A 27395-nucleotide genomic window follows, 5' to 3' on the forward strand; every position below is an offset into this window, starting at 1 on the left:
TAAATAAAAAGTTAAATATTAAATTATTATCATATATTTTTCAAATATATGTATATATGAATAAAAATCACCTATAAGTTTTAAAAATCAAATAAGCTAAAAAATCTTAAAATAAAAATATTTATATAAAATTTAAATAAAAAGAAAGAAAAAAACTTTAAAAAGTAGAAAATATTAGAAATTTTTATTTTAATTTATTAATCATATTGTTAACAAATATTTCAAAATAAAAAATTCACACAAAATTTAAAAAATCATTAATTAAATTATTAAAATAAAATTTAAGAAACATACAAGTTAAAATGAAAGAATGAAAAGAAAAGTCGTACTATACATGTAATACTTCTATGAGAAAAAACGTGAAGCTGTTGTGTAAAGAGAGGCTACTATAAAGATAAAAAAAACCACATGTACTTATTATACATAGAACAAAGCTGTCTTTATAAAGTGGGTTGACAAAAACTAAAAGCATGTATTTAAAAATATATTTTTTTCATAGTTTTAGAAACTTAATATGATTTCTTTATTTTGAAGTCCTTTTTTTATGTATGATTTATTTGTACTATTATTTTAAAATTTTAAATATTTCTATAAATTTGAATAAAAATAATAAAAGAAACCAATTTTTTGAGTTATAGAGATTCTACTTCTTTTAATTTTTAAAATAATAACAATTCAGAGATTTGATGTAATATTACAAAATATAACATTAATTTACTAAGTAGATACTTATTACATTTGTACAAATATTTATTATTTTAACTAAATAAATAAAAATATATATTCAAGATCCTCTATACGAATATAAAATCTGTGTCATATTTCTCTTTATGTTAGTAAAGAATATATTTGTATCCATATTTGTACATATTCAAAAACTAAATATTTTTTATTAAAATTAAAATCGCAAGAAAAGAAGCATATCAGTATTGAATGTCAAAATAAAAATATTAGTTTTTACAATATAAAGTAATAATGAATTTTATTTAATAATAAGTATACATCTATTCAAATATTTATTAAATAATTTTTTTATAGAAAATAAAAATTAACCAAACATGATAAAAAAACAATACACAGTTTTTAATATTAAGTAATAATAAAAAGTTCTAATAACATAAATTTTAAAACAAACCATAAAGTAAACTAAAAATATTTTGATGATGTTAGAGTTATATGCATTTAATCATTATATTCCCAAATTCGATTTAAAAATTTGAATATAGATAATGCGTACGTATAAATTTAGTCTTCCTTCTTAGAAAAGAAAAATTCACAAACAAATTATTTAAAAATATCACGAAATAAATTGACACAACAAATTTGGTCTTCTTTGTCCAAGACACATGTGATGGGCAGGTGCATGTTCCATCCTTATCATCATAATTATCCATGTTTTCATTAGAAAAATATATACCACACATATCAATTAAATAGTTTTATGCACATAAGAAAATTAAATAGTTCTATTTTAAATTATCTAAAATGTGTTATTTGTACGGTTTGTTTATACAGTAATTATAAGAAAATTTGTGGAAAAAAAGTGTTATATTTGTACGGCTTGTTTGAGGGAGAAAAATACAATTAATGACAAGTTATTTTTGCTTGATCGAACGAAAAATATTTTCTTTCTAGGTTGTGATGAAATTTTTAGGTTAAAATTTAACTCTTATACAATATTTTATATAATTCAATTTTTTTTTATTTTCACCTTGTTTCTTTCTCTATCTAGCTAACATACTCTCTTTTTTGTTTGTTCATGTTTCATTTGTTTATATTTTTTATTTCATTCCTCGTTCAAAATGTGCAATGTATGAACCAATGTCACCATATATTAGGAAGCACGTGAGCTTTTAGGATTTGCGTAGGATAATTCTTCTCATGAGTCTTCAACTGCCTAGAAGCGTACGTGACCGTTCTTCTCTCTTGCATAAGCACACAGCCCAAACTTTAATGAGAAGCATCACAGTAAACTTTGAACGGTTTGGCCGTGTCAGGGATAACCAAGACTGGAGCTCTTGTCAACTTCTGCTTCAGTTCTTGGAAGCTAGATTCACACCGATCGGTCCAAACAAACGGATGATCTTTTCTGGTCAGCTGCGTCAACGACGCTACTATCTTAGAGAATCCTTCAATGAACCGCCTATAGTAGCCCGCTAGTCCCACGAAACTCCTAATTTCAGTGACCGAAGGGGACTCTCCCATTCCAATACAGCTCGTACCTTAGCTGGATCCACCGAGATTCCTTCAGCCGAAATTACGTGCCCCAAAAACTGCACTTCATCCATCCAAAATTCACACTTAGATAATTTGGCATATAACTTTTTTTCTCTTAACACACCGAGCACTAACCTCAAATGTCTTTCATGTTCTTCACGACTCTTGGAATAGATGAGGATATCATCAATAAAAACGACCACAAACTTGTCTAGGAAGGGTCTAAAAATACGATTCATGTAGTCCATGAATATGGCTGGAGCGTTAGTAACACCGAACGGCATTACTACATACTCATAATGACCATATTTGGACCTGAATGTCGTCTTATGAACGTCTCCCTCCTTAACCAAAATTTGGTGATATCCTGACCTTAGGTCGATCTTCGAGAACACTGTTGCGTCATGCAGTTGATCCATCAAGTCGTCAATTCTTGGCAAAGTATACTTATTCTTGATGGTCAGCTTGTTCAACTGTCGGTAGTCCACACACAGTCGCGAGCTACCATCCTTCTTCTTCACTAACAGCATTGGCGCTCCCCAAGGTGATGCACTTGGCCGAATGAACTGCTTGTCCATTAAATCTTCAATTTGATTCTTGAGTTCAGCCAACTCTGTTGGAGACATTCGGTATGGTGCAATCGAGACTGGACCAGCTTCTGACACTAGGTCAATAGAGAATTCCACTTCTCTTGGAGGGGGTAATCCTGGTACTTCTTCAGGAAAAACGTGCATAAATTCACTTATGAATGAACGGTTATCAGTACGCTCGCCTTGCACCGAACGTCCTAAACGACCGTCTTCAACTGCTTCCAGATGCGACAATATCAAGAAGCAGCTAGCACCCTCCATGATATCTTCCCTTAACTGACCGATCGTCACAGAAAACTCTTCCTCTCCATCCGAGAATACTAGTCTCTTCTCACCACAATCTATGAGAATGTGATTGGCAGCCAACCAATCCATTCCTAGAATTACCTCTAAACCTTGGAGAGGTAAGCAAATAAGGTTCACCTTAAATCTACGCCCCTCAACCTCAATAGGACATCTAATGCAAACAGTAGACGTCCTAACCTCACCAGCTGCTGGGGTAGACACCACCAAGTCAAATTGCATCTCATGCTTGGTTAACCCTAATTTCTCAACACACGCCTTCGAGATGAAGGAATGTGTTGCTCCCGAATCATACAACACGCAACAGGAAACACCACACAACAAGCAAGCACTAATAATGAGGTTACCTATACTTCCTGCTTCAGCGCCCATTATAGCATACACGCGACCGACCGCTTGTGCTCGTCCACCCCTTCCCTGTTGAAATCTTCCAGTGTTCGGTGGCCTCATCGACGCTCGTCTCCCCATATTACACTCACTCTCCAGATGGTCGTTTCTTCTACATCGAGTACAAAATTTTCCTCCTACCAGCTGAGGGCATGATGACTTGTAGTGAGGTCCTCCGCAATGAAAACAAGCCACTGATCCTTGTTGTCCAAACTGACCGACAACGCCCGGTGACTGGGAAAGAGACCCGCTAGAGTTAAAGGGTAGTGTTAGACGAGTGTAAGGGGTTCCCCTCATATTTAAGTTGTTCTTGGAAGAGATCGATCCTCTAGCCGTCTGCTGTTCCACCTCCAAAACGTTCTTCTCCATTACCTTGACTCTCTCCACCATGGAAGGAAAAGACTTGATACATAAACTTGAGATCAGCAGTTTAAGATCACTCCTCAGTCCATTCTCAAACTTTCTGCACTGCCACTCCTTGCTCATAGCCATAGTATTAAACCGAACCAAGTGTTTAAACTTGCTGGTATATTCCGATACCGACATACCTCCTTGCGTCAACTGAAGAAATTCAACTTCCTTAGCAAAACGAACGCTATCCGGAAAGTATTCTTCATAAAACTTACTCCTAAAAATTTCCCAAGAGATGGGAATTTGGTTGTCCGTTAATATCATCTTCATGTTGGTCCACCAATGATTAGCTTCTCCAGTCAATAGATACTCTGTAAATGCCAATCAATTGTCATCCAGACACCTCTTGACATTGTAGATCCTTTCCATATCTCTCAACCACTGGTCAGCCTCGTTTGGTAGACACTTCCCATTAAACTTTGCAGGATGATGTTGGAGAAAGCTCTCTAGACTCCATTCGGTCGGATGAGTCGAGGTGGAAGTGGATGTCCCAGCGAAGTTCCTCGTGGTGGATATGATCTCCATTAGTTGTCGTTGGGTCGCTTCTGAGTTTGCTCGTGCAGCTTCCAAACTTTGTAAAGCGGTCGTATTCTATTGTACTAAGGCAGCGTTCTGCTGTTGAAGAGCCTCTACCACTGATTCTAATAGCCTCGTGTTGTCAGATGGATTACGCTCAGCAGAAATAGGAGGAGGAGGTCTAGGAGCCATCTTCTTTGATTAACAGAGAAAAATAACCATTAGTTTAATTCAACGAGTCTAACACTCACTCAACGAGCGTTGAGTACACACCAAAAGCATAGCCTACTCATAACCTACAGTATGATGAAGGAACAAAATTGCTCTGATACCATTAAATGTAACATCCCAAATCTACAGTGTAAAACCATATAGAGAATAATCACATGTTAACAATATTACAGATCAGTTCAACGCTCAGCTATATACGATTACGGCCGAACGACCTTACATAACATCAAAGAATTTAAAACCACTACTCTAACTGCCACTAGACCGAACGTTCTACAAAAGAAACTCATACCGAGCGGTCTTACAAAATATAAAGCTAATATCAGACCGAACGTCCCTAAGGTTCGACCTTCACTTCCTCCGCGTCTTCCAATACTTCTTCCAGAAGCTTTTCTCCTTCTACTCACATCCACACGGATGATCATTGCAACAGGACAACAACGGGACGCACAACAAAGACAAAAGTGATAAACATGGTAAGCTTATGTAATTTAATTCATTCCATAACAACATATAACAATCATAACTAAATTAACAACACTCAATTCATCAAGGCATGCAAAAGACGACCACTTGACCTTGACTGTCCGGACTGTATGAATCATGTGTAGCTACGACGTTCGTGCACCCAGGTGATGTAGTAACTGGGATACCCTCAACAGCTGCCACCCGAGGTTGATCCGTTCCGTCCAAGTTAACCTTATGGACTAGGACTTCCTGCCATTCCCACACGTGACTTACTCTTCTCTACATGAGAACGAGTAATCATGGAATATCAGGATGAACGCCCGCTAAGCTTTGCCCACATTCATACTTTACCAATCAATAACCACTTCCTGAGATATTCCTCCCTGGAATACTCGTTCATAATCACACTATTTCATTCACATCACATTTCAAATTCCCTTACACTTCATCATTAATACATTCAACTGAAATACAATTGCACTCTCTCATCATGGCATAAATCCGACTGGAATAACACTTCTTAGAAACTAACATGACTGAGCGTTACTTATTAACTTAAATAAACAGACCACTAAGAGTTCAAAACAGACGTCACGAAGCCTAGGCCAAGTACTAAGACTCTAGGCCAACCACCTTTTAAAGACCAACATTGTTTGACACACAATACTAATACTGATGAGAAACTATGAAGTAACGGACGCTATTGAGTTTGAATGAAGACTCTCATTCTAAGAACAGTAATAATATATATTATAGAAAACAAGACCCAGGGCTTGGTTTAAGACCGAGCCCTATAGAACCGAACGCTATAAAACGAACAATGACCCAAGACCAAGTGCTTATCAGGAACGAGCGTTACTGAGAGTGAACGTTTGGTCCAAGATCGATCATTGATAATTTACATAGAAAGAATGAATATATATATATATATATATATATATATATATATATATATATATATATATATATATATATATAAATAAACAATTACTTCACACTTAGTCTTATTGAAAAAGAACGATAACGTCCACGACCTTAAGTAGTATATAATACATGAACTAAACTGTTTATGAAACCTAAAGAAGGACTACACTTAGGCCGAACACTCATTATACATATATATTATTATAACATGATCTCCACTAACAAAATTCCTTGTAGAAGAAGAACTTAATATAGACGGACGCTCAAAGGGAAACGAAATGGTTAATACAAACTCTCGGTCAAAGTTTAACTAATCCTATATATATTACAGGAAGACTCTATCCCCAAAACATGAGAACTCAGGTAAGACTAGGTACTTCCAAGAAGAACCGAGCTTGTTAACCACTCTCGACCATCTTACTACCTTTACTCAGAATACCATAGTTTGAATATCAAGTCCTATCTCAACTCAATTCACAACATATAACAGTCATCCATAAAAACATCCAAATAAGCAGTACGTACATATTTCATACTCATCCAATAATCCAAACAACATATCATGCAAACATACCAACGTTTAAACAAGAATATTAATCAAATTATATAAGCTTCCATTACCTTTATACGTAATCGAACGCTCAACGAAGCATAATAGAGCTCCCCTCTACCAAAGTACTAACGTTTGACACTCCCGTTTTAGGAGCACTGGACCAAACAGAAAAACCAGAAACACTCAGAATTATACTATCTACTCAGGCGACAAAAAATAGAAGGTTGCATGCAAGACTTAAACGAACGTACTAGAGAGAAAGAAACTCACCGGCTCAGAATCATAAACCGATCGGTTTAAATGAAAGCTCTTGTCGCCGGGAGTGTTCAGACGGTGCCTGAGAGGTGATCGGAAGAGGAAATGGTGAGATTTTCTTAGAGAGAATGAGGAGATTTTAGAGAGAAGGAGGAGAAAAGAGTTTCAGCAGTTTGGAGAAGAAGAAAGGCATGCAGAGAGAAGTGACACGTCATTTGAAATTTGGCCTTAAATATTGCCATCACCCAAAACGAACGGCCACTCTCCTGCAGCCACCTGTTTTCCACTAACTGAGACGCTCCCTCTCTTCTTGGCACATGGATCCCACTACTTGAGGTTTTGGTTGCGTTTTAATGGGGTCTGACAACTTGTGTTCCCTTTTCTGCGTTCAAAATTTAAGAAATTCGCGTTAAAATTAAGGAAAAGATTTTCTTGTTATACTATATATGTTGACAACACAACACTCTTCATATTTCTTAGTCAAGCTTGAATATTCTGTGCGGCATATACGATGTTGATACGTACCCAAGAGATAATAAAAATAGGTGGGGCAAAGTTTATAAGAGGAGAGAAAAGGGTGACGTGGCTTTGTGAGGGAATTGTGTTAGTTAGAAGAGAGAGAAAATGGTTTGTTATATATTATGAGGTGTAGGATGTGAGGGAGGAGGTTTTTTGGTTTTTCGGTGGGATTGGGAGAAGAAGATTACGATTCTTCTCAGGAGCTTGCTCTGGGCATAGGGTCTAGAACTTTCTGAGTTTTATGGTTGATAATAATATTGAATTTGCATCACTTCATTTTTCGTATTTCATTCCCTTTATTTCCAAATTCTAGTTTCTAACAGATGTCTTAAGTAAAATACAAAATGTCTAAGAAAAAATAAGTGTCAAGTATCCAAATCCAAATATAAATCAAACTTTTGCTAAAACTTGTACCAATTGTCAAATACATAAATTATTAGCAATCAATGTTTACACGATAATTTAGAAACCCGTGCGTAGGCTACACGATGGGCAAATCCCTGTGCAAAATTATCAGCACTCAATGTTTGAACTAATTTCCTCCTCTTCCCAGGATAATAAAATATAACAAAAATCTGAGCACAATTGCTCCGTATTTCGATAGCCTAATCTAGAAACAGTAAATTTTACTCACTTATTTTTCTTTCTTCCTTTCACTTGTTTCTCTAAACTTCTAAGCCTTTGACTAATAACAGAAGAAGATGATATCTTTGTATTTGAATGTTTTGAAGGTTTATCAGGTACTGCTGGGCTTGACTCATTTGTCGTAGAGGTAGGTTGTTTTAGAGCGGGAAATATAGAAAAGGGCGATTGAGGAGCACTGGTGGGGACAGTAACAGGTATTTCAGGAATACCCAATGTTTTCTTTACACCAGGAACTTTAAGCACTGCAAAATTGGAAATAGGTATTAGGAAGAAAAAAAAAGTGCATAACAAGGATCGCTTGTGTTTGTATAATACAGTTCAGAGTGGAAAAACACCGTTTTGATACATAAGTAATTAGAAACATAATTTATCCATGAAACACAACCTCGAACTTGGGTTTTATAGACCTACTGCACTTTTTCCTTTGTAAGAGAATTTTAGTCCTTTAGTTGTTTTTAACACAGCTCAAACCCACCCATCGGGGGGAATAATTTCATCATCATAGACAAATGACATGAATTTAATCCTTAAATCTCACAGTTTGAACATAAGGACAATTTTGACAGCATGTTCCATGACTATAGAATTAAATTTATGTCAAATTTACTCCTTTTCAAATAAAATTTTAGTCTTCTAATTCCAGTACTAATAACATCAACAGAATTTAGACCAAGCTGAATGATTTACAGTAAGTGTATCGATACACACAAGTAAGATGCTATCTACTACATAAACTAATCTTGTTCTTGATCCTTCAATTTTGAATCAAGTAAATTATCCTGGGGATAATAATAAGGGAACTAGATATCTTACTATTACAATAAAAAAGACCATAATTATGATAACCTAGAGAAAAATTGCAGACAGAATGGTATGCAAATTCTGCTTGTGAAATTAAATGTAAATAAATAAGTAATAACTAAAACAGAGAATGGAAATACTCTGAAAAGTCCTAAGATTGAGAGAACAAAACATAACCCTAATGAGATAGTTGTGATTTGTATGAAGATATTGATTAGAATCAAGCAGATTTTCTAGAAGGGACTAAGTAAAATGGAAGTCAGTCAGGCTACGAATGATTGTTAGAGGCATTCAACTTCATTGATATGTTTAAAAGATTAGATCAATCAGTATTAAGAGTGCAAGACTGTAACTTGCAAGTGCATCTTGGATTGTTTTGAATCATCATGGACAGAGAGAAGACTGCACTCAAAAAGAATACTAAGATTACGGAGCCATGGATTCTTCAATTACGTGCCCTATACATTCAAGACCGCATAAATGCAATCATGATTCGCATGGTAGAATGAAGGCCCAAAGCAAAATGCATTTCAAGAAATTTAGGTTTCTACCTATTTAAGTGGTGAAAATTGGAAAAAGACGTAAAATTGCAAATGAAAATGTCAAGAGCCTTACCAAGTCCATATACAAGTGAAAACAAATTTGACGTAACCCAGTAACAGAATATTGCCTGCACAATCATAAAGGAGCACAAATCAAACTATATGAAATGACAAATGAAAGCGAACATGAAGCTGTAAAGAGAAACTGGCAATCTCTCCTTTTCTTTCTCAATTAGCAAAACATCATTTAGATATTACAAACAAAATAACCGTATAAACCTAAAACATGTGGATAGAATATGGAAAATCAATATCTACATATATTAGCATATACAAGGCGTGAGTTCCAACCTTTGATTTGCCAAAGATACCCTTCAATTTAAAGTAAATTACAAATTAAATTTTATAAATATTAGGGCATCTATTTTCGAAAAAAAAAATAGAGCAATTTTTCTAAGTTTCCAGGGTCAAATAGAATGCTTCCGCTTAATCAATACAATTGTTAGGTTTCCTACTATAATTCAAACACTAAATTTTATGTTAATTATGACCTGCCTTTCTGATAAAATAATAATAATAAAGTAACCGAACAGAATAAGAAAGGAGGACAAGAAAAATCTTTGGAGATCGAAACACTTAAAACAATAAGGATTAACACTCACACAGAAGCCAAGAAACTATTTTTGTAGTCCCAGACAAGAAGGAAAGAGAGTAGTTTCTGTTTGATAATTTAGTTATGGTGTTATGCACCATCCAGTCAGTCCCCAGGACAAAACAACAATTGCAATCTTTTCTAGGAGATAAAATTAAGGGTGCGGAGGCTTGTGATAGCAATCAAGTTATTTACCAGTACTTCTTAAGACTAATTACCTTTCACTTATATTTGATTTTCTAATTTATTTTTTAGAACTATAAACTCTGTTTGGAGATTAATTTATTTATTTTTATCTTATTCAGCTACACTCCCCTTTGGAAAATCATTGATCAAAGAAAGGAAAACCATATGCATATGCCATTGCATATTGTAGGCTATTACCTCAATCCCATGTTGCACTATTATGCTGAATTTATAGTTGATTATAAGGAGAAACGTGGAATGTATGATTGTTTGGATAAGTTGGTGGGAGACATTGATGAGATCAGAAAGATTGATGCTCAAATTTAGAGTTTCAAGAGCAAATATGGATTTTTTTTTTTTTTTGGTAGTTTGACAGCTCAATTTCCACTCAACCAAAATCCATTACAATGGTGGGAATCATATGGTGATGAACATCGAGAATTACAAAGACTTGCAATTAGAGTATTGAGTTGACATGTAGTTCATATGGTTGAGTGTAACTGGAGCACTTTTGAGAAGGTAAGAAATTAGTTGATGGAAGACTATCTCCTAATCCAATACAATAGAGAGGGAATCTTCAACTGGTATGAATTTGAAGACAACTTCTCGTCAAGAAGGAGAATATGATAAAGGACTATATCCTAATTCAATACAAGAAAAACTTGAGGATGAGCCTTTGCAATTCAAAGGACTTAAAAACATGAAAATCATGGCTTGGAACTTAATTATAGAATAAATTTTAAGCAATTAAAGTGTATGTACTTTATTTTAATTTTGTAAGTTCACTCGGTGAACTGCCTATCTTGCTGAGTGAGAATGTCGAGTAGTTGCTAGGCAAGAAAGGTGTTTCGTTAGGCGAATAGTTCGTTTCTATTTTTGAATTTTCATGTTATTTTTGAGACCGAGAAAGGTGTTTCGTTGGGAGAATAGTTCGTTTCTATTTTTGAATTTTCATGTTATTTTTGAGACAGATATCTTTGGACTTTCTTTTAAGATTTCTTAGGTGGCTTAAACATTTGTGCCTATATATAAGCACCAAATATGTAGACACCTTGGATGTTCATTATATGATAATTAGTTTTTCATTGAGAGGATTCTATTGATTCTAGGATTAGAACTCTAATTCTTATCAAGGATGAATTTCTTTATCGTGAATCTTCCTTGACTTATCAATATGTTAGATTGTGGCATCTCTACTTTGATTATTATCAAAGATGACAATCTTTATAGAAAATCTTCATTGACTTAACAATATGCTAGATTGTGGTGTCTCCATCTTTGTCTTCTTCTCTAATTTATTTTTGTTTACGCCTCTTAAGGATTCGAATTCAAAACAATCATACTCTTTCCTTCCTGGATAAGATCGTATCATCTGGCAAGGTATCATCTTCCAAGGTATCATCTAGGAAGGTATCATCTGGGAAGGTATCATCTGGTATTCGGATTGTAATATTTGATATCTAGAGCAAGATTTCTCGTTTGATATTCTCTTCTATCTAATTTTTTGTCATATGAGGAACACCTAAAAAATTTTTGAATATTGGTATTATGTACTTTGTTTTGGAATTTTGTTTGATTCATTGTTCTTAGAATTTTGTAAGGAGTAAAACTCCTAAGGTTTTACCCAATTCTATTTTTTAATTTTCGTGTTTTTCATATAATTGTGCATTTGATCCATGGAGATTATCTGTTTTTTCTTTTTGGTTTTTCAGTTAATTGTAGTTCCAATTAACTATTTATTTTGATTTTGCATAAGTTTTGGTATTTGAAAGGCAATTTGTTTAGTTTTCTTTGTTTGTGTGTTGAACTACAAAATTGAAAAGAAAAGAAAGAATAATGGATCCAAGAGCAAAAACAAAATTGAAGAGTTCAACACAAATTTTTGCAACAATTTTTGTTTGTGGTTTATTGATCTATTGAATTGCAATCAGTCTTTTTCTTAGAGTCTCCATGTTGTCTCATGTAAATCATTTTAGTAGTCCTATTATTTTCTAATTTTATTGTTTTTGTGTCTTTTAAAAATTCCTTGAAGTTTTGTCTAAAGTTTATTTTATGCATGAACGTTTTATGAATTATGAACCTAGTTTTAGTTATGTACTAATTCTTACTAGTTATGACTTATTATTATGTATAAGTTACTTTTATCATCAATATTCTTTTTAATGGATGCACGAGTTTATGAATATAGAAAATCAAGTTACAATCCTCGAGTTTCAATTTTTTATCCCCTTACGATCCTCAGGTTTCACAACATTGGTTGAGATTAACTTTAAAATCCACTTTCTAAGACTAAGACTAACGAAAAAAATAAACCTTTTGCAAAACTATAACTAAGCCAACCCAAAATATCTCTCATGACCCACCAAACCCCAAGGTTAGCTATTTTGCACAAAAATAGAATCAAATCTGCAACCCAACTCTTCATGCATAAGCTTTCAGTTTCAAAAAAATATAGACTATAAAGAGAGATGCTGAGTGAGAGAGGGATCACGAGAGAAATGGAGAGAGCGGAATATAAAACTTTTATGTACGGAAATGAAAACAAATCTGCAAGCGAACTAGTCATGTATGTATTTTCAATTTCAGATAACATAAAAAACTTCAGAGAGAAGAACAAAGAAATGGAGAAAGAAAAGGGGGAATGGAAAGAGAGAGAGGAAGACAAGGAGAGATCATACAATAGCGAGGCAACAAGGAGGAAGAGAGTTCTGAAAATAGGAGGAAGCAAAGGCAGATAGAAGGCTGGCTAGGGTAAACGTAGAGACTGCTCAAAACTTAACTCAAAATAGGAAGCTTTTCTTCTGTTCTGAAAATAAAGGTAAAATGGTTCTCAAATTCCTTGTAAAACCATTTTATCAAATGGATTTTGTTTGGAAAATAAAGTTTGAACTAAAAACTAACTCATAACCACCCCAAACGGGATCTTGGAATCTCAAATCTAATTCGATTCAAGAAATCAGCAATTCAGATCATGCAATTAACTGCATGTGACAAAGTTGTGAAAAGCTTGGATGAAACAGTGCTATTCCATAGGTACCCATATGAAACATAACCAATTTGCTATTTATACCCTTTTGCTTTTTTAACTAATTTTCATAGAAAAGAATTGAAAAGTCAATCAAGTTTATATGGTTTACAAAAAATGAAGGAGCAACCAAAAGCACTCTATCTGTTTTAATTTTTCTGAAAACGGTTTCACAAATGTTTCATTCATTCTCTGCATTGTATATAGCTATTCCATTGCTGTTTATTTTCTACTAAAATAAAGGCTTTAATTTATAACCTGGGATTTTGGTTTTTGAGACTTATAGTTAAATTTTTTTTGCTAATTTGTAGTTCAAAATTATTAAATTGAGAACTACATATATTTTAAGCAATTTTTTATTGAGTCTATGGATCTGATATGATTTATTTACAATTCAAGATTTAAAATTACCTACATAGTTCACAATTTGGAACACGATTTTCAACATGTCAAAACTAGTAAACATAAATAAATGTTAAAACACGTAGTAGATGAACTAAGATTACTAAAGGTGATACATTAGCAAAAGAAGTGGCCTGTAGTAGGGGATTAGAGTTACATTTGGGTAAGCGGGAATTGCACCTTGTGTGACAACCTGCTACACACACATGGCTTCAGGGATAAGGGGAGGGAGTGTTAGAACCAAGGGATGGATTTAGTTGTAAGAGGGATGCGAATAAGGCCTCTTTTCATAGTAGAAAGTTACACTTGCAAAGTTACCAGCCAGTGAGCAAACGATAGTGTGTTTGGAACTTGGACACAAATACACAGATGCACGTAAGAATAAATGTAGTTAGTGTCCAAACCCATTTAAATTGGTGTTGAAACATGGTTCCACACGCAGATAGAATCCAACAATTTATAATAAAACTTCAGGCAGAACTACTGTTTCTTTGCAAGTACATCCAACAATTATTTCAAATGCAAAAACAAGTGTAAGCAAAGGATAGTTGTTCCTTCCGGAAAAACACTAAACTATGATAGTTTACCTTTGGAAATCCCATGGTGAAAGGAACCGTAAGAACCGCAAGACCTCTGGAGAACTTTTTCATGGTACCAGCCACAGGATTTCCTTCCATGCCTTCCTGCATATTACACTAAGGAACAGAAAATCAATTAGTCCAAATTGGAATTAATGCATGAGAGAACACCGTATCGTCAACTCAAAAAAGCATGTAATCATGAATAACGAAAGTCAATCTAGAAAGAATTATCACAAGAGTAGAAAGTTTATGAAAGAAAATGCTCACCTCTACCGTTATTAAGAATGACAATGCAGCCAAAACTGGAAAAACGTACAAGGGATCTGGAGTTGAGAGATCAGTAAACCAATAAGCTCCACCATGCTTGAATGACGGCACTTTTTCAGCCATATTTGTTATCTATCTTGAAACACAAATGTGAGAATGGATAGAAACAATGTAACAGCTCTTCAGACTCTAAGTCAAATATCAAATTGGAACAGCTTACCGCAAGAAAAAAACTAACAAAAATAGGGCCTTGAATAAAGAGTCCTTTCAATGGCGTAAAAGGGGTCACACCATATCTGCAATTATCAAAACCAAAGAAAATGTTTAGTCAAGCAAAAGATCAAAGAATTGAGAAATTGGACTTATTTTAGATATATAGTGTGTGTGAGTGTGTATATGCATGCACGTATATGTGTAATCAACAAAAACAAAAAATTCAATTGATAATTAAGATTTCCGTAATTTACACAATAAAAACAATTTTGCTAAGTTTCACATTTTTCTATAATAACGACTTTCAATGGAATTCTAAGAAACATATTTCTCAATATCTAAAATATCTAGTTAAGTACTGTGGAAATAAACCCCAAAATAAGTTGAGTCTTGCATTATTTATAATACAAGTTATATTATTTTAATTTCTTTTTACCTTTTTATGATACTAATGTTTAAATATCAGATAGCACCTGTCTTCAACGGCAACACTTTCCATCAGATGAAAATAGTTGACAAGTGAAGAAACATAAGCAGTTCATGAAAGTAAAAGCAGAAATTGGTTATTTAATGATCTCAGGTATGGCCATCTCAGTTCACAAGTCACCACAAAGATTGATCCACTAATACATTATAATACTATATCACCAAGTGCAGTAGTTACATAAGAATGGATGGTTTAAAAAATACTATAAGCAGTTATAAAACAGAATAAAATAATAGAACAACCATATGCTCTAAACACAGAACAACCATTACAGCAAAAATGAAAGCAGAATAGAAAAGAATAGAACACGAAAATAATGACAAGGATAGTCTTTAGAAGCAAATTATGAAAACACTTACTCCTTAAACAGCTTCTTCATTTGCTGCTGACCTTTAGCAGCAGCTACAGGATCCATAGCCTGAAAATTGGATGTTAGTGTGATCAAAGAGAAAGTTGTTTTCAATAATACAAGCAACAAAATCGAAAACATAAAAATCACACCAAAATACCACAGATGAGGTAAGTTTGGAGGTTGATTAATATATGGCTTGTTTAGACCTTAAAATTTACATATACAGCAACGCCATTTGTCAACAGGTACAGGCAAGCATTGAAGAATGATCATCCAGCAATCAAGTTTCTTCATACATACAAATATATAAATAAATATGCAACATTTGAACGATAAGTTCATATATGTATGCGGTGCATTTACATAGAACAGAATATATTTTTACAACATAAAAACTAACAAACAACTCCAGAAACAAAATCTATGTTCTGAATATGCATTTATTCCTTTAACACAGATCATTTATTATCTAGATGAATAATGAATTCATTATTGTACATTGCTTTTCAGTGCACCATCACAATCAAGGCCATGAACCCCAAATCAACAAACATAGCTAAAAAGTTTATTATGATGATAATGGTGGCAACAAATGGGAGTGATGGTGGAAATGGCAGCAAAAATGTCATATTTGGTGGCATCAGAATATATTTTAGTGACATGTTTTGACAGAGTTAACAACACTGATTGAAGCAGTCAGTTGTTATGAAGACAGTCGTAGCATTAGTCAATGTTGACAAACATACCTTAAACAGTCTTAGCATCTCTTTCCATTGCTCGGATACATTATGATGCAAGGGGAAAAAAATCATTTTACTATTTGGATAGTGAATGGAGCGGAATTAGTCATTCTCTGTTACTAAATTACCCTTGTCGTAAAAATATAATATGCAATAGTATATTTTTCTCTTCTTCTTAACCACTTGTCTTCATCAAATTCTAGGATGAATATGAAACCTATTAAAGTATTCTTATTGGTGAAAAAACTAATCCATTAGAAGAGTTGGCTTTCAGAGAAAATCAACTATCAATAAATACACCAAAAGAAAATTATTGTTGTAATAGTGCAATTGTCACGACACATATAATGATAGCCAATTCATTGCAGTGCCAATTAATGTAGAACTAATAAATATTAACATGTGTTGAAATGTAATGCTTTTATTATTATTAATATTTATGTAAGGGTTTTTTCTTTTAGGGTTTTGTTAAGAGCTTACCACCCTTTTGCTTTTCAGACCTACTGTCTCCTATAAATGCAGTAGTAAGTTCTATCATAAGTTTAAGTGAAATAAAACTCTTTAGTTATTCTCAACTCTTCAAGTTGGTATCAAGAGCCAGACCATTATGTCTTCATTGTCTATTGTCGGCACTGTCGTCTTTATGTCGTTTCCACCGTCGCCGCTGCAGTCAATCGTTGCTTTCTCCAGCGAAGTCAAGGGTTAGGTGTGCTTTAAGAAGCGCGACCCAACCCTGGTGATCCCTTCCTCAAAAGCCTCTACATGTGCCACCACACGCCACTTCTCTTCGGACAGTCTCGGGCGCGTGTTCCTCACGCGCTGCCTTCCAAGTGTCGAAGTTACACCGCACCACAGGCGGTCGTGTCGCCAGAGCTTCTTGAGTGTGTTTTGGTTCTTATTTCTCGGTTTCGTTGGATGTGGCTCAGACATAGGGTTTCCTCCCTCAAAGTTATTTTGTTTGTTTTGGAACCCTAAATCCTGTTTCTTCTCACAGCTTTAGAATGGCCTCTTCTATTGGAATTCTACTACCCCTATCATTAGGTCTGTAAAACTCAATTGGAAAAATTATTTATCATGGTCCTCTGCTGTGGAACTATGGTTTCTTGGTCAAGTACACCACAATCACCTTGAACAAGATGTTTCTATGGTCCCAGATGAAGAAAAACCTTAGTGGAAGAAACTAGATTTTCAGTTATGTGCTATTTTGTGGCAATCTGTTGAGTAAGAGGTTCTAGATACCTTGAGACCCTATAAGACATGCTCCTCTTTTTGGAAAAGCACACAAGATACTTTTGGCTAATGATGTACAACATATTTTCGATGCAACCCAAATAGTAGCTTCTCTCAAACAAGTCAATCATGATATGGTTTCCCATATAGCAAAACCTCGGGCTGTGGTAGAAGAGTTAAAGAACTTCTTTGTAGCTGATTCATTAGAAAGTATAAACACAAAGCTTGACGGTATTACATGGTCCTAATTTTGAGAAGTTTACACTCGGATTTTAATCATGTACGTGATCAAGTTTTAGCTGGTGATCAAATCCTGTCAATGGATGGCTTGGTTACTCGACTCCTTGGTAAAAGACGAGAATTTAAGTGATGCTATTGAAATATAAGCAATGGTGGTACCGTGAGGAAGAGGAGGTAGGAGCAACCAAGGACGACGCGATGGTCGAAGTGGACGTCCTCAATGCTCATATTGTAAGACAGTGTGGGTCATACCCAAGATAAATGTTATTCCTTGCATGGATTTCCAGACAAAGTCGCTCATGTGTCTAAATCTGATAATTCAGAATCTAGAATTTTTTATGAAGAGTACTAAGTGTTTTTGAGGTACATGTCTAAAAAATCTTCTAATCTTGGTCAATCCTCCTCAATGTCAAATGTGTCTATTGCATGCATCTCTCAATCTATGGAAGGTCATAGTCCATGGATTCTTGACTCTTGACTCAGGTGCCTTAGATCATATCTTCGGTAACATTCCTTCATTTTCTTCCATGTCCTTTCCGAAAATTCCCATTTCATTACCGTTGCCAATGGATCAAAGTGGCATCTCAAGGAATTGGCAAAGTTTCCTTATCTCCTCCACTAAATTTGAATTTTGTTTTTGTATATTCCTCATTGTCCTTACAATTTAATCTCTGAGTCAATTGACTTGTTCCTTAAATTTTTTTGTAACCTTTATTGCTAATTCCTTTGTTATACAGGAACATGGTACAGGTCATCTGATTGGAGAAGGACATGAGTCACGAGGACTTTATTTCTTAACACCTAACTCCTCAGTTTCTTGTTTCACAACTTCATCCCCAAAACTTTTGCATGATCGGTTGGGCCACCCAAGCTTATCCAAGTTGAAGATGATGCTTCTAAGTCTCAAATACATCCAAGTCTTAGATTGTGGGTCTTGTCAATTAGGAAAACATGTTAGATCTTCCTATCCTAAAAAGTCTAAGGCGCGGTGTAATTTTGCCTTTTCAACTATTCATTTTTATATCTGGGGACCAAGTTGTGTTACTTCTTTTGGTTTTAATTATGTTGCAACTTTCATTGATGAATTCTCTCGATGTACTTGGGTTTATTTAATGAAAGAGATATTTGAACTTTTGGCATATTTGTGTCCTTTTGTAATGAAATTAAGAACCAATTTGGGAAGACAATTAAAATCCTCAGAAGTGATAATGCTAAGGAATATTTTTATGCAACATTTTCTTCATTCTTACTTTCCCAAGGAGTTTTACACCAGTCAACATGTCTCCACACTCCACAACAAAATGGCATTGCAGAGAGAAAGAATAGACATCTCATTGAAATTGCACGCTCCCTGATGTTGAATACTAATGTTCTTGTTCATCATTGGAGTGATGCAATCCACATTGCCTGTTTTTTGATCAATAGGATACATTCTTCCTCTCTTGAGAATTAAGTCCCTAACTTGGTCATTTCTTCAAATGACCCTCTATACCATGTCTCTCCTCATGTATTTAGGTGTACTTGTTTTGATCATAATGTTTCTCTAGGTCTTGATAAACTCTTTGCAAAAGCTATTAAGTGTTTCCTTTTGGGATACTCTCGCCTTCAGAAAGGGTATAAATGTTATTCTCCCTCAACCAAGAGGTATTATATGTGTGGTAATGTCACATTCTTTGAGAATACACCTTTTTTCTTGTCCTCCATAGAGGATCATTCTTTGTTCAACAAATGTTTCATCTACCATCATGTGATCCCTTGGTTATTCTTGCTTCTTTACCTCAAACTCAAAATGCAAATGACATTGTTCCTCCACCTCTTCTCACATATCAACGTCGGACACAATCTCAAACTCAAAACACTGAAGATCCTCGAGACTCAGATCCTCCTCCATCAGATTCCCAAACCATGGATCCTTCATCCTCCTCACCTTCTCTTAAATCAGATAGTAATTGGCATATTGCATTTCGGTAAGGTATTCGCTCTACTCGTAATCCTTATCCTGTTTATGATTTATTGAGTTATCATCATTGTCTCCTTCATATTTCTTCTTTGTTTCCTCCTTATCTTCCATTAAGGTTCCCAATAATGTTCATGAGGCACTTGGTCATCTTCGATGCCGACAAGCCATGATTGATGAAATGCGGCACTTAAACACAACGACACTTGGGACCTTGTCCTTCTTCCTCCTGGTAAGAAGCTTATTGGTTGTTGATGGGTCTATGCTATTAAGGTTGGTCTTACTGGTACAATCGATCGTCTCAAAGCTCGTCTAGTAGCTCGTTTATGGCCTCGACAATTGTGATACCTATTCTCATGTGGCTATAACCAGTATTGTTTGTATTTTGCTTGTTATGGCTGCCATTCGTCAATGGCCCCTTTACCAGTTGGACATTAAAAATGCCTTTCTTCATGGTGATCTAGAAGAAGAGATATACATGGAGCAACCTCCTAAGTTTGTTGCTCAAGGGGAGTTTGGGTTAGTTTGTAAATTACATAATTCCCTTTATGGCTTGAAGCAATCACCTCGAGCATGGTTTGGTATATTTAGTTAGGTTGTGCAGAATTTTGGATTGAAACGATGTAAGGCGGATCATTCAGTATTTTATGGTCACTTTTCTCCTGATAAATGTGTTTATTTTATGGTGTATGTTAATGATATTGTCATTACAAGAAATGACGTTACTAGAATTGCTCAATTAAAGAATCATTTGTTCAACCACTTTCAGACCAAAGATATGGGTTGGCTAAAATATTTCCTTGGTATGCTCTTGATATTTTCAAGGAAACAAGCCTGACAAATTGCAAGCCCATTGATTCTCCTATGGACTCAAATCAAAAGTTAATGAGAGACCAAGGTGAACTTTACTCAGACCCAGAGAGATATAGAATGCTGGTTGGAAAACTCATCTATCTTACCATAACAAGACCTGATCTTTCTTATCTGATGGGAGTTGTGTCAATTTATGCAAAATCCACATGTTGATCATTAGAATGTAGTGATTCGCATTCTTAAATATGTAAAAGGGAACCCAAGACAAGGATTGTTGTATGAGGACAAGGGAAGCACTCGAGTTGTCCAATTGACAAAAGATCTACCACAGGATATTGTGTTTTACTTGGAGGGAACCTTGTATCTTGGAAAAATAAGAAACAAAGTTTATTGCTTGATCTAGTGTTGAAGTTGAATATCGATATATGGCTTTAACTACATGCGAACTAGTGTGGATTAGACAACTCCTTCAAGAGTTGAAATTTTGAGAAAATGAAAAGATGAAGTTGTACTGTGACAATCAAGTAGTCCTTCCCATTGCCTCTAATCCAGTGTTTCATAAAAGAACAAAACACAGAGATTGATTGTCATTTTATTAAAGAGAATGTTAGGTACCTGGGTTTGGAACCTAACAAGAACACACTCAGAAGATAGAAAGAATAATGAAAGAATGGGTTCCTGTATTGATATTGAGAACAAAGTACACTGATAGCGCTAATGGAGGCCTAATCCCCCTCTTAGCCCTAACGGGGGCATAATCCCCCTCTTCTGGCCAAAGTTCAGATTTACAAAATAATACTCAAAAACTCCCCTCTAACACTGAAATAGAACTCTATTTATACAAGACCTCCATCCCGCCTTTCCTAATTGCTCTCACCTCCATCCCACCTTTCCTAACTACTCTCTCATTTCCTCTTCCTTCTCTCCTCTTACCTTAGATCCTATCATTACACCCTGCTGCAAAACAACCTTGTCCTCAAGGTTGGAACAATGAAGTTTAAGCCCATGGCACTGTGATATGGTCTTATCACAGGAAGGGAACCCGCTGGCTACTACCTACAACTTCCCGTTTGGAGGCTTGGGTGGTGGTCGAATTGAGAGATAAAATATATGGGGCCATTTTCGTGTCTGCATTATTTCCTTGAAGGCGAGGAGCTTCTTATCCTTCCCTGTAAAATAACTTCTACCGTTCGGCTCTCTTCTCCCTATCGTTATACCGTTCGACTCTCTTCTCCCTATCTTTATACCGTTCGGCTCCTCCACCCTGCCTTCAACCGTTCGGCTCGCATTAACAACCCTGAACAGAGTTGCTACAAGATCTTCCCATTCTAGAGTTACTTCTCCTCTTCGTTGTGCATCTTCGGTACTGACCCCACACTCTTGGCAGCTCCCAATCGGCCTGGGTTTATAGCGATTACCCTCGGACCGTGTCACCTCATCGCTCGTTCGTCCCCTAGACGACTGGTATTCTATGGCCTCAGATCGCTCGGCCAATGACTGGTAGACTGTTTTGACTATAAGACCGTTCGGCCTTTGACTGTAACTATAAGACCATTCGGTTCCGATCGTCATCTCACGTTCAGATTCGGCGGTTCTCTCCCGTTCGGGTCCAGCAGTCCTCTCCTGTTCGGATCCGGTCGTCCTCTCCTTTTCGCCTCCCTGGAATTCTTCAACATCCCTTGCGATCCGCATCGCCAGCATCAAGTCCTGCGGGTCATGCGGTCGGACTTGATTTCGTATGTCCTCTTGCAATCCCGCCAGAAAATATCCTAACAGCTGCTCGTTCGGAACCCTCTTCGTTCGTCCCGCAAATGTCTTGAAGTATTGTACATACTCTTCCACTGTCCCCGTCTGTTTCGATACCGCCAAACGCTCAACAATGGTTCCAAACCTTATCACCAGGGCTTCCTTCAAACCATCCCATGAACGATTCTTGGCTTTCTCCTTCCAAGCTCTGAACCAGTAGCCAGCGCTCCCCTCCATCCTGATGTCGGCTAGGCGCACCTTTTCCTCCTCCGATACCCCTTGTAACTCGAAAAATTTCTCTGCACGATTGATCCAATGCAACAGATCGATCCCTTCGAAGACGGTTAGCTCCACCCGTTTCCACCAGTTGTTTTGCCCCTCGGTAGGTTCGCCTTCCCTTCCTCCTTCTTCGTCTTCCCACCTCACCCTCTGATGATCATTGACGGACGCCTGGCTCCCTTTCGATAGCCTTTCCTAGTTGCGAGTCCGTCCTCCCAAGATTCGCATGCTTCTTGCAAGTCTTTCCTAATTGTCGTCGAATCTTGGCGCAATGTCGCTGTCTCGACCTTCCTTCCATCCACCGCTAGTTCCACCGCTTCTATTTGACCCTCCATTACATTCAATCTTCTGTCGATTCTGCTCTCCATTTTTCCCCCAATTTGGATCCGGCAGGTCGGACCAATTTGTTAGGAACCTGGGTTTGGAACCTAACAAGAACACACTCAGAAGACAAAAAGAACAATGAAAGAATGGGTTTCTGTATTGATATTGAGAACAAAGTACACTGATAGCGCTAATGGAGGCCTAATCCCCCTCTTAGCCCTAACAGAGGCATAATCCCCCTCTTCTAGCCAAAGTCTAGATTTACAAAATAATACTCAAAAAGTCCCCTCTAACACTGAAATAGAACTCTATTTATACAAGACCTCCATCCCACCTTTCCTAACTGCTCTCACCTCCATCCCGCCTTTCCTAACTACTCTCTCATTTCCTCTTTCTTCTCTCCTCTTACCTTAGATCCTAACAGAGAAGTTGTTGTCAAAGGATTTTGTTACTGAGTTTTTCAACTCTAATGAACAACTTGTAGACATTCTGACCAAATCTCTTAGGGGGCTTAGAATTCAATTTATATGTTCCAAGCTTGGTGCATATGATCTATATGCTCCAGCTTGAGGGAGAGTGTTGAAATGTAATGTCATTATTATTAATAATATTTATGTAAGGGTTTTTTCTTTTAGGGTTTTGTAAGGAGCCTCCCGCCCTTTTGCTTCTTTTGCTTTTCAAAACTATTGTTTCCTATAAATGCAGTAGTAAGTTGTATCATAAGTTTAAGTGAAAAAAAACTTTTTAGCTATTCTCAACTCTTCAAGTACATGAAAATAAGATTAGTGTCAAACAACATAAACGAGAAATGGACAAAATGCCTTTAAATTCTTTTATATTTTAGTAGGTGAAAAAGCAATTTTGAGTATTAAGAATGCTCAACTTCTATAAATTATGATTGCCAGATGTTAGAATTTTTAACTTCTGTCACGACTGAAACTGTGAAACAGAGTACGTTGCACTAGAATTGTGTACAAAGCATAGGTAGTGGTTGCTTCTATTGTGTTCAAGTAGAAAAGGGGTAAAATAATAAATTTACAATTAAATAAAAAAGATCCTTTCCATCACATTACATCTCAGTTCAGGAGGTAAGAGAACATGCTTAAAATGATTGAATGACATTCAAAGATAAATAAACCAATTATAATTTACAAAACACGGTAAACAGAACATTTGAGGCCCCGTTAGCTCACTTGCATATTCAATAAAATAGCATGGCAATACCATCAGTAATAATAAAAATTATTTGAGGATTACCATCCCGTCCATCTGCTGCTTTATCTCCTCCAAGTGCGGCCTCATTAACTGGCATAAGTGAAATAGTAAGCTTATGTAATAAAATAGATTAGAATATATAAAAAGTGCATTATTGATATAAAAAGCTTGAGGGCCTTTACAGAAAACAGAATAAAAAAGATGGAACAGAAGTGTGAAGCTAGAATTAACCTTCTAAGCCATGTTAAGGAGATCTTAATCCAAAAAGGTAAAGTGAACTAAGGGAAACAGTTCCCTCCAAATGTATGAATTGTGTCCACTCCAATCAGGACGTGGCAAGGACGAAGGAACAGACAAAAGGCATTGCCATTATTTTATTTCAGAAAGAAATAAGGATGAAGCTAAGAGAAGCATAATATACCATTATTTTATTTTAGAAAGAAATAAGGATGAAGCTAAGAGAAGCATAATATACCGAAAGTTTAGAAGTGGCCTTAAGTTGATTTATTAAGAGTGGAACTGTAGCACTTCGAATCAACAGGGTTGTAAGAACTATTGATGCCCACCTGAAAGAAGAAGTAATGAGATTAACAATCACCCTTGAAAGTCAAGTTTTCACCAAATACTACATATATTATTTATGAATTATGAATGAATTCACCACTGGATAATCAAATCCCAGAATATACATCACATACTACAAATAGGGCAAGAACAACCTTGCCAACGATAGCATAATCCTGAAACTCTAAAAATTCCCTTTACATTTTGAACTGACATAAAATAAGCTGATATATCAATTTAGAAAATATTAAAGGAAACTCAGTATCTTCAGTGCCTATAGCAAGTTATAATTAAACAGATAATCTAAAGTTCAAACCCAAATCCCTTGTAAAAGCAAAAGATATACCAATGACAACTTGACATGCATGAAACAATTTCAGGACTGTTTTTGGTATTCCATTAAAATTCGGGATTATGTTTGTGTCTATACATACATACATACACACATAGACTCACCAATTTAAGCCAGTGTAGGAATGCACAGCATCTATCACGTACTGCAAGCCCATTACAGGCAAAAAAGAATCGGCGGCAGCAATTGCAACCTCATTAGTAATGGCAGCCTGAGAAGCTATAGTGTCTATGGTAGTGTCAGTGAGTACATCAGCTACATCAGTGAGTATGACACTGTCAATCTTATCTGAACCCTGATTCACTGTCGACATATACCGGCAGAAGCCATATCCAGTGCATGGAGAAATAAATCTATCTCGGGAAAGGGGGGAGAACCCCAATGGTCCCTTAAGAGAGCTTGCAAAGGACCTTATCTGGGCAAACTTACTAACGCCTGCTGAAGATGATTTTTCCTCAGACTTTTCCTGTCTCCCTTCATCGCTATGAAGAACATAACTGAATGATGGATGGCACCTCCGATCTACAAGGTTCCCTCTCATCAAAAGGCAACGCCGGTAAGCCATTGGTATTCTTGGCCAGTTCTATGAAACAGCATCAAATAACAAATTGAGTTCGGATTGTGCCAAGATAAAAAGAAATCGCACGGCACATAATTCAGATTGATCCGAAACTCCGGTACCAATGAATCAATCAAATAAAGTATGCTGAAGATGTATGTTAAGTGGTTTAAGATGGGTTTAATATCCAACGTGTACGAACGAAATAGAAAATTAGGCTAAACGGTGTAAAGGCAAAGAGTAAAATCAACTAAGTATGAACAAAGTTGTGAAAAAGAACTTCGAAACGGAATGCAGATGAAAATGCGAAAGTGATGAAAGGGACTGACGGTGGACTGTGGACGGTGCACGGTGGACGGTGCACGGTGGACGGCGCACGGTGAACGGTGCACGGTGCACGGTGCACGGCGGTAGACGGTGGGCTATGGTGGAGCAGCCTAGGGGTTGAGGCAGGGTCGGTCAGAACGCAGTGCCCAAGATGAAAGGGAAATGGGGTTTTAGGAGATCCTTAATTCTTGCAATTTTATTTTTCACGTTTTATCTTACACGTGAATAGTTTTAATTAACTCCTCCAGTTTTATAAATATATAAATAGAAAAAAGAGAGAGACGCTACATTGTTTTGGTTTTTTTGGTTAAACTAACCTTAAAAATAAAAGTTAAAATTCCTTCTTAGGTAAACATTTTGGTTATGTATTAAATATATTTTTTAATTGATATTAAAATAAGAAAACGTTAAGCAACTTAAATAATATGAGATGTTTTTGATACGTTAAATAAAATTAATGTTTAATTAATTTAAAAATATTATATTACTTTAATTTTATATTTTAAAAATTAAAATATATCAAAATTTTAAATATAAATTATTTTCAATTTTGTGTAAAAATATAAAAATTAAAAATACATTTAACTCTTAAAAATAGTTACAGTTTTAATTTTTTTTTTTTCAAGATTTCGATAAGTTCATAAAAAAGTTTAAATATAGGTAAGCTAAATAAGTCTCTGATTTTTGAAATTTGTCAATAGAAGTTCATTGAGTTAAATCCTCTTTTTTAAGTGTTTAATTTTAAAAGTCAAATATAGTTTTATTTGATAATGATTTACATTAAAGCTATTGTGACATCTTTAAGAGTGAAATTAAATATATTTTTAATTTTTAAACATTCACATAAAATAAGAGTTGCTCATAATTCAAATTTTGATAGAATTTTATTTTTAAATTTCAAAAATTAATAAATATAGTCATTTTAATTTAATTAAGTTAAAAGAAATTTACATATCAAATAATATTTCAAATTAGTGTTTGATTTATTTATCTGTTTGACAATTGTTATCTCAAATATTAATTTAAAACACCATTTAACATATATTCATTTATTTTTAAAATTTAAAAATTAAAATGTATCAAAATTTAAAATATAGATAAATTTTAAATTCACATAATTGTAACAGACAAGGAATTTTAACTCTTGTTGTGCAAACAAGCTCCATTGAGTGACGGGAGAATTTAAAACATATATGTCCATTGATGGGAGTTTAAATTTAGTGTGGAATTCTGGAGTTTAAAACATATGTCCATTGACGGGAGAATGTAAACTTTAGTGTCCATTCATTGACGAGAGAATTTAAAACATATATGTTCATTCATTCTTAGACAACCGAAACATATAACACCGAATGAATTTTAACTTTTATTTTTAACGTTAGTTTAAAAGAAAATGTAGCGTCTCTCTCTTTTTCCTATTTATACGCTTTATAAAATTGGAGGAGTTAATTACAACTATTCACGTGTAATTTAAACTCTAGAATTTTAAAGTTTGGAATTTTAATTGTTATAATTGTATTCT

At 35.3% G+C, this 27395-nt stretch overlaps 2 protein-coding genes and 1 long non-coding RNA gene across 4 annotated transcripts; 1 reads left to right on the plus strand and 2 right to left on the minus strand.

Moving 5' to 3' along the window:
• Positions 1-2156: 2156 nt before the first annotated feature.
• Positions 2157-3989, minus strand: LOC108326280 (uncharacterized). Its single transcript, XM_017559682.1, has 2 exons — positions 3195-3989; positions 2157-3134 (listed from the first exon to the last, which is right to left on the minus strand). The coding sequence occupies exons 1-2, from the start codon at positions 3987-3989 to the stop codon at positions 2157-2159; spliced, it is 1773 nt and encodes a 590-aa protein (XP_017415171.1).
• A 776-nt stretch (positions 3990-4765) lies between these two features.
• Positions 4766-26094, minus strand: LOC108324346 (mitochondrial inner membrane protein OXA1). 2 transcript variants are annotated; one of them, XM_017557369.2, is made up of 10 exons: positions 25876-26094; positions 25092-25570; positions 24547-24637; positions 24114-24161; positions 15535-15593; positions 14696-14771; positions 14476-14607; positions 14215-14322; positions 9436-9490; positions 4766-5054 (listed from the first exon to the last, which is right to left on the minus strand). In XM_017557369.2, exons 2-10 carry the CDS (start codon positions 25550-25552, stop codon positions 4993-4995), a joined length of 1092 nt encoding a protein of 363 aa, XP_017412858.1. In that variant the 5' UTR covers positions 25553-25570; positions 25876-26094; the 3' UTR covers positions 4766-4992. The 2 variants fall into 2 exon arrangements, with proteins under 2 accessions (XP_017412858.1, XP_017412809.1); XM_017557320.2 differs by lacking the exon at positions 4766-5054 and adding an exon at positions 7783-8261.
• On the plus strand, positions 11356-16571 carry LOC128193472 (uncharacterized). The gene is made up of 3 exons (XR_008244712.1): positions 11356-11625; positions 15155-15268; positions 16038-16571. It is a non-coding gene; the product is annotated as an uncharacterized LOC128193472 (long non-coding RNA).
• Positions 26095-27395: the final 1301 nt, after the last annotated feature.

The sequence above is a fragment of the Vigna angularis genome, chromosome 1, assembly GCF_016808095.1.
Source record: "Vigna angularis cultivar LongXiaoDou No.4 chromosome 1, ASM1680809v1, whole genome shotgun sequence".
NCBI classification, from domain to species: domain Eukaryota; kingdom Viridiplantae; phylum Streptophyta; class Magnoliopsida; order Fabales; family Fabaceae; genus Vigna; species Vigna angularis.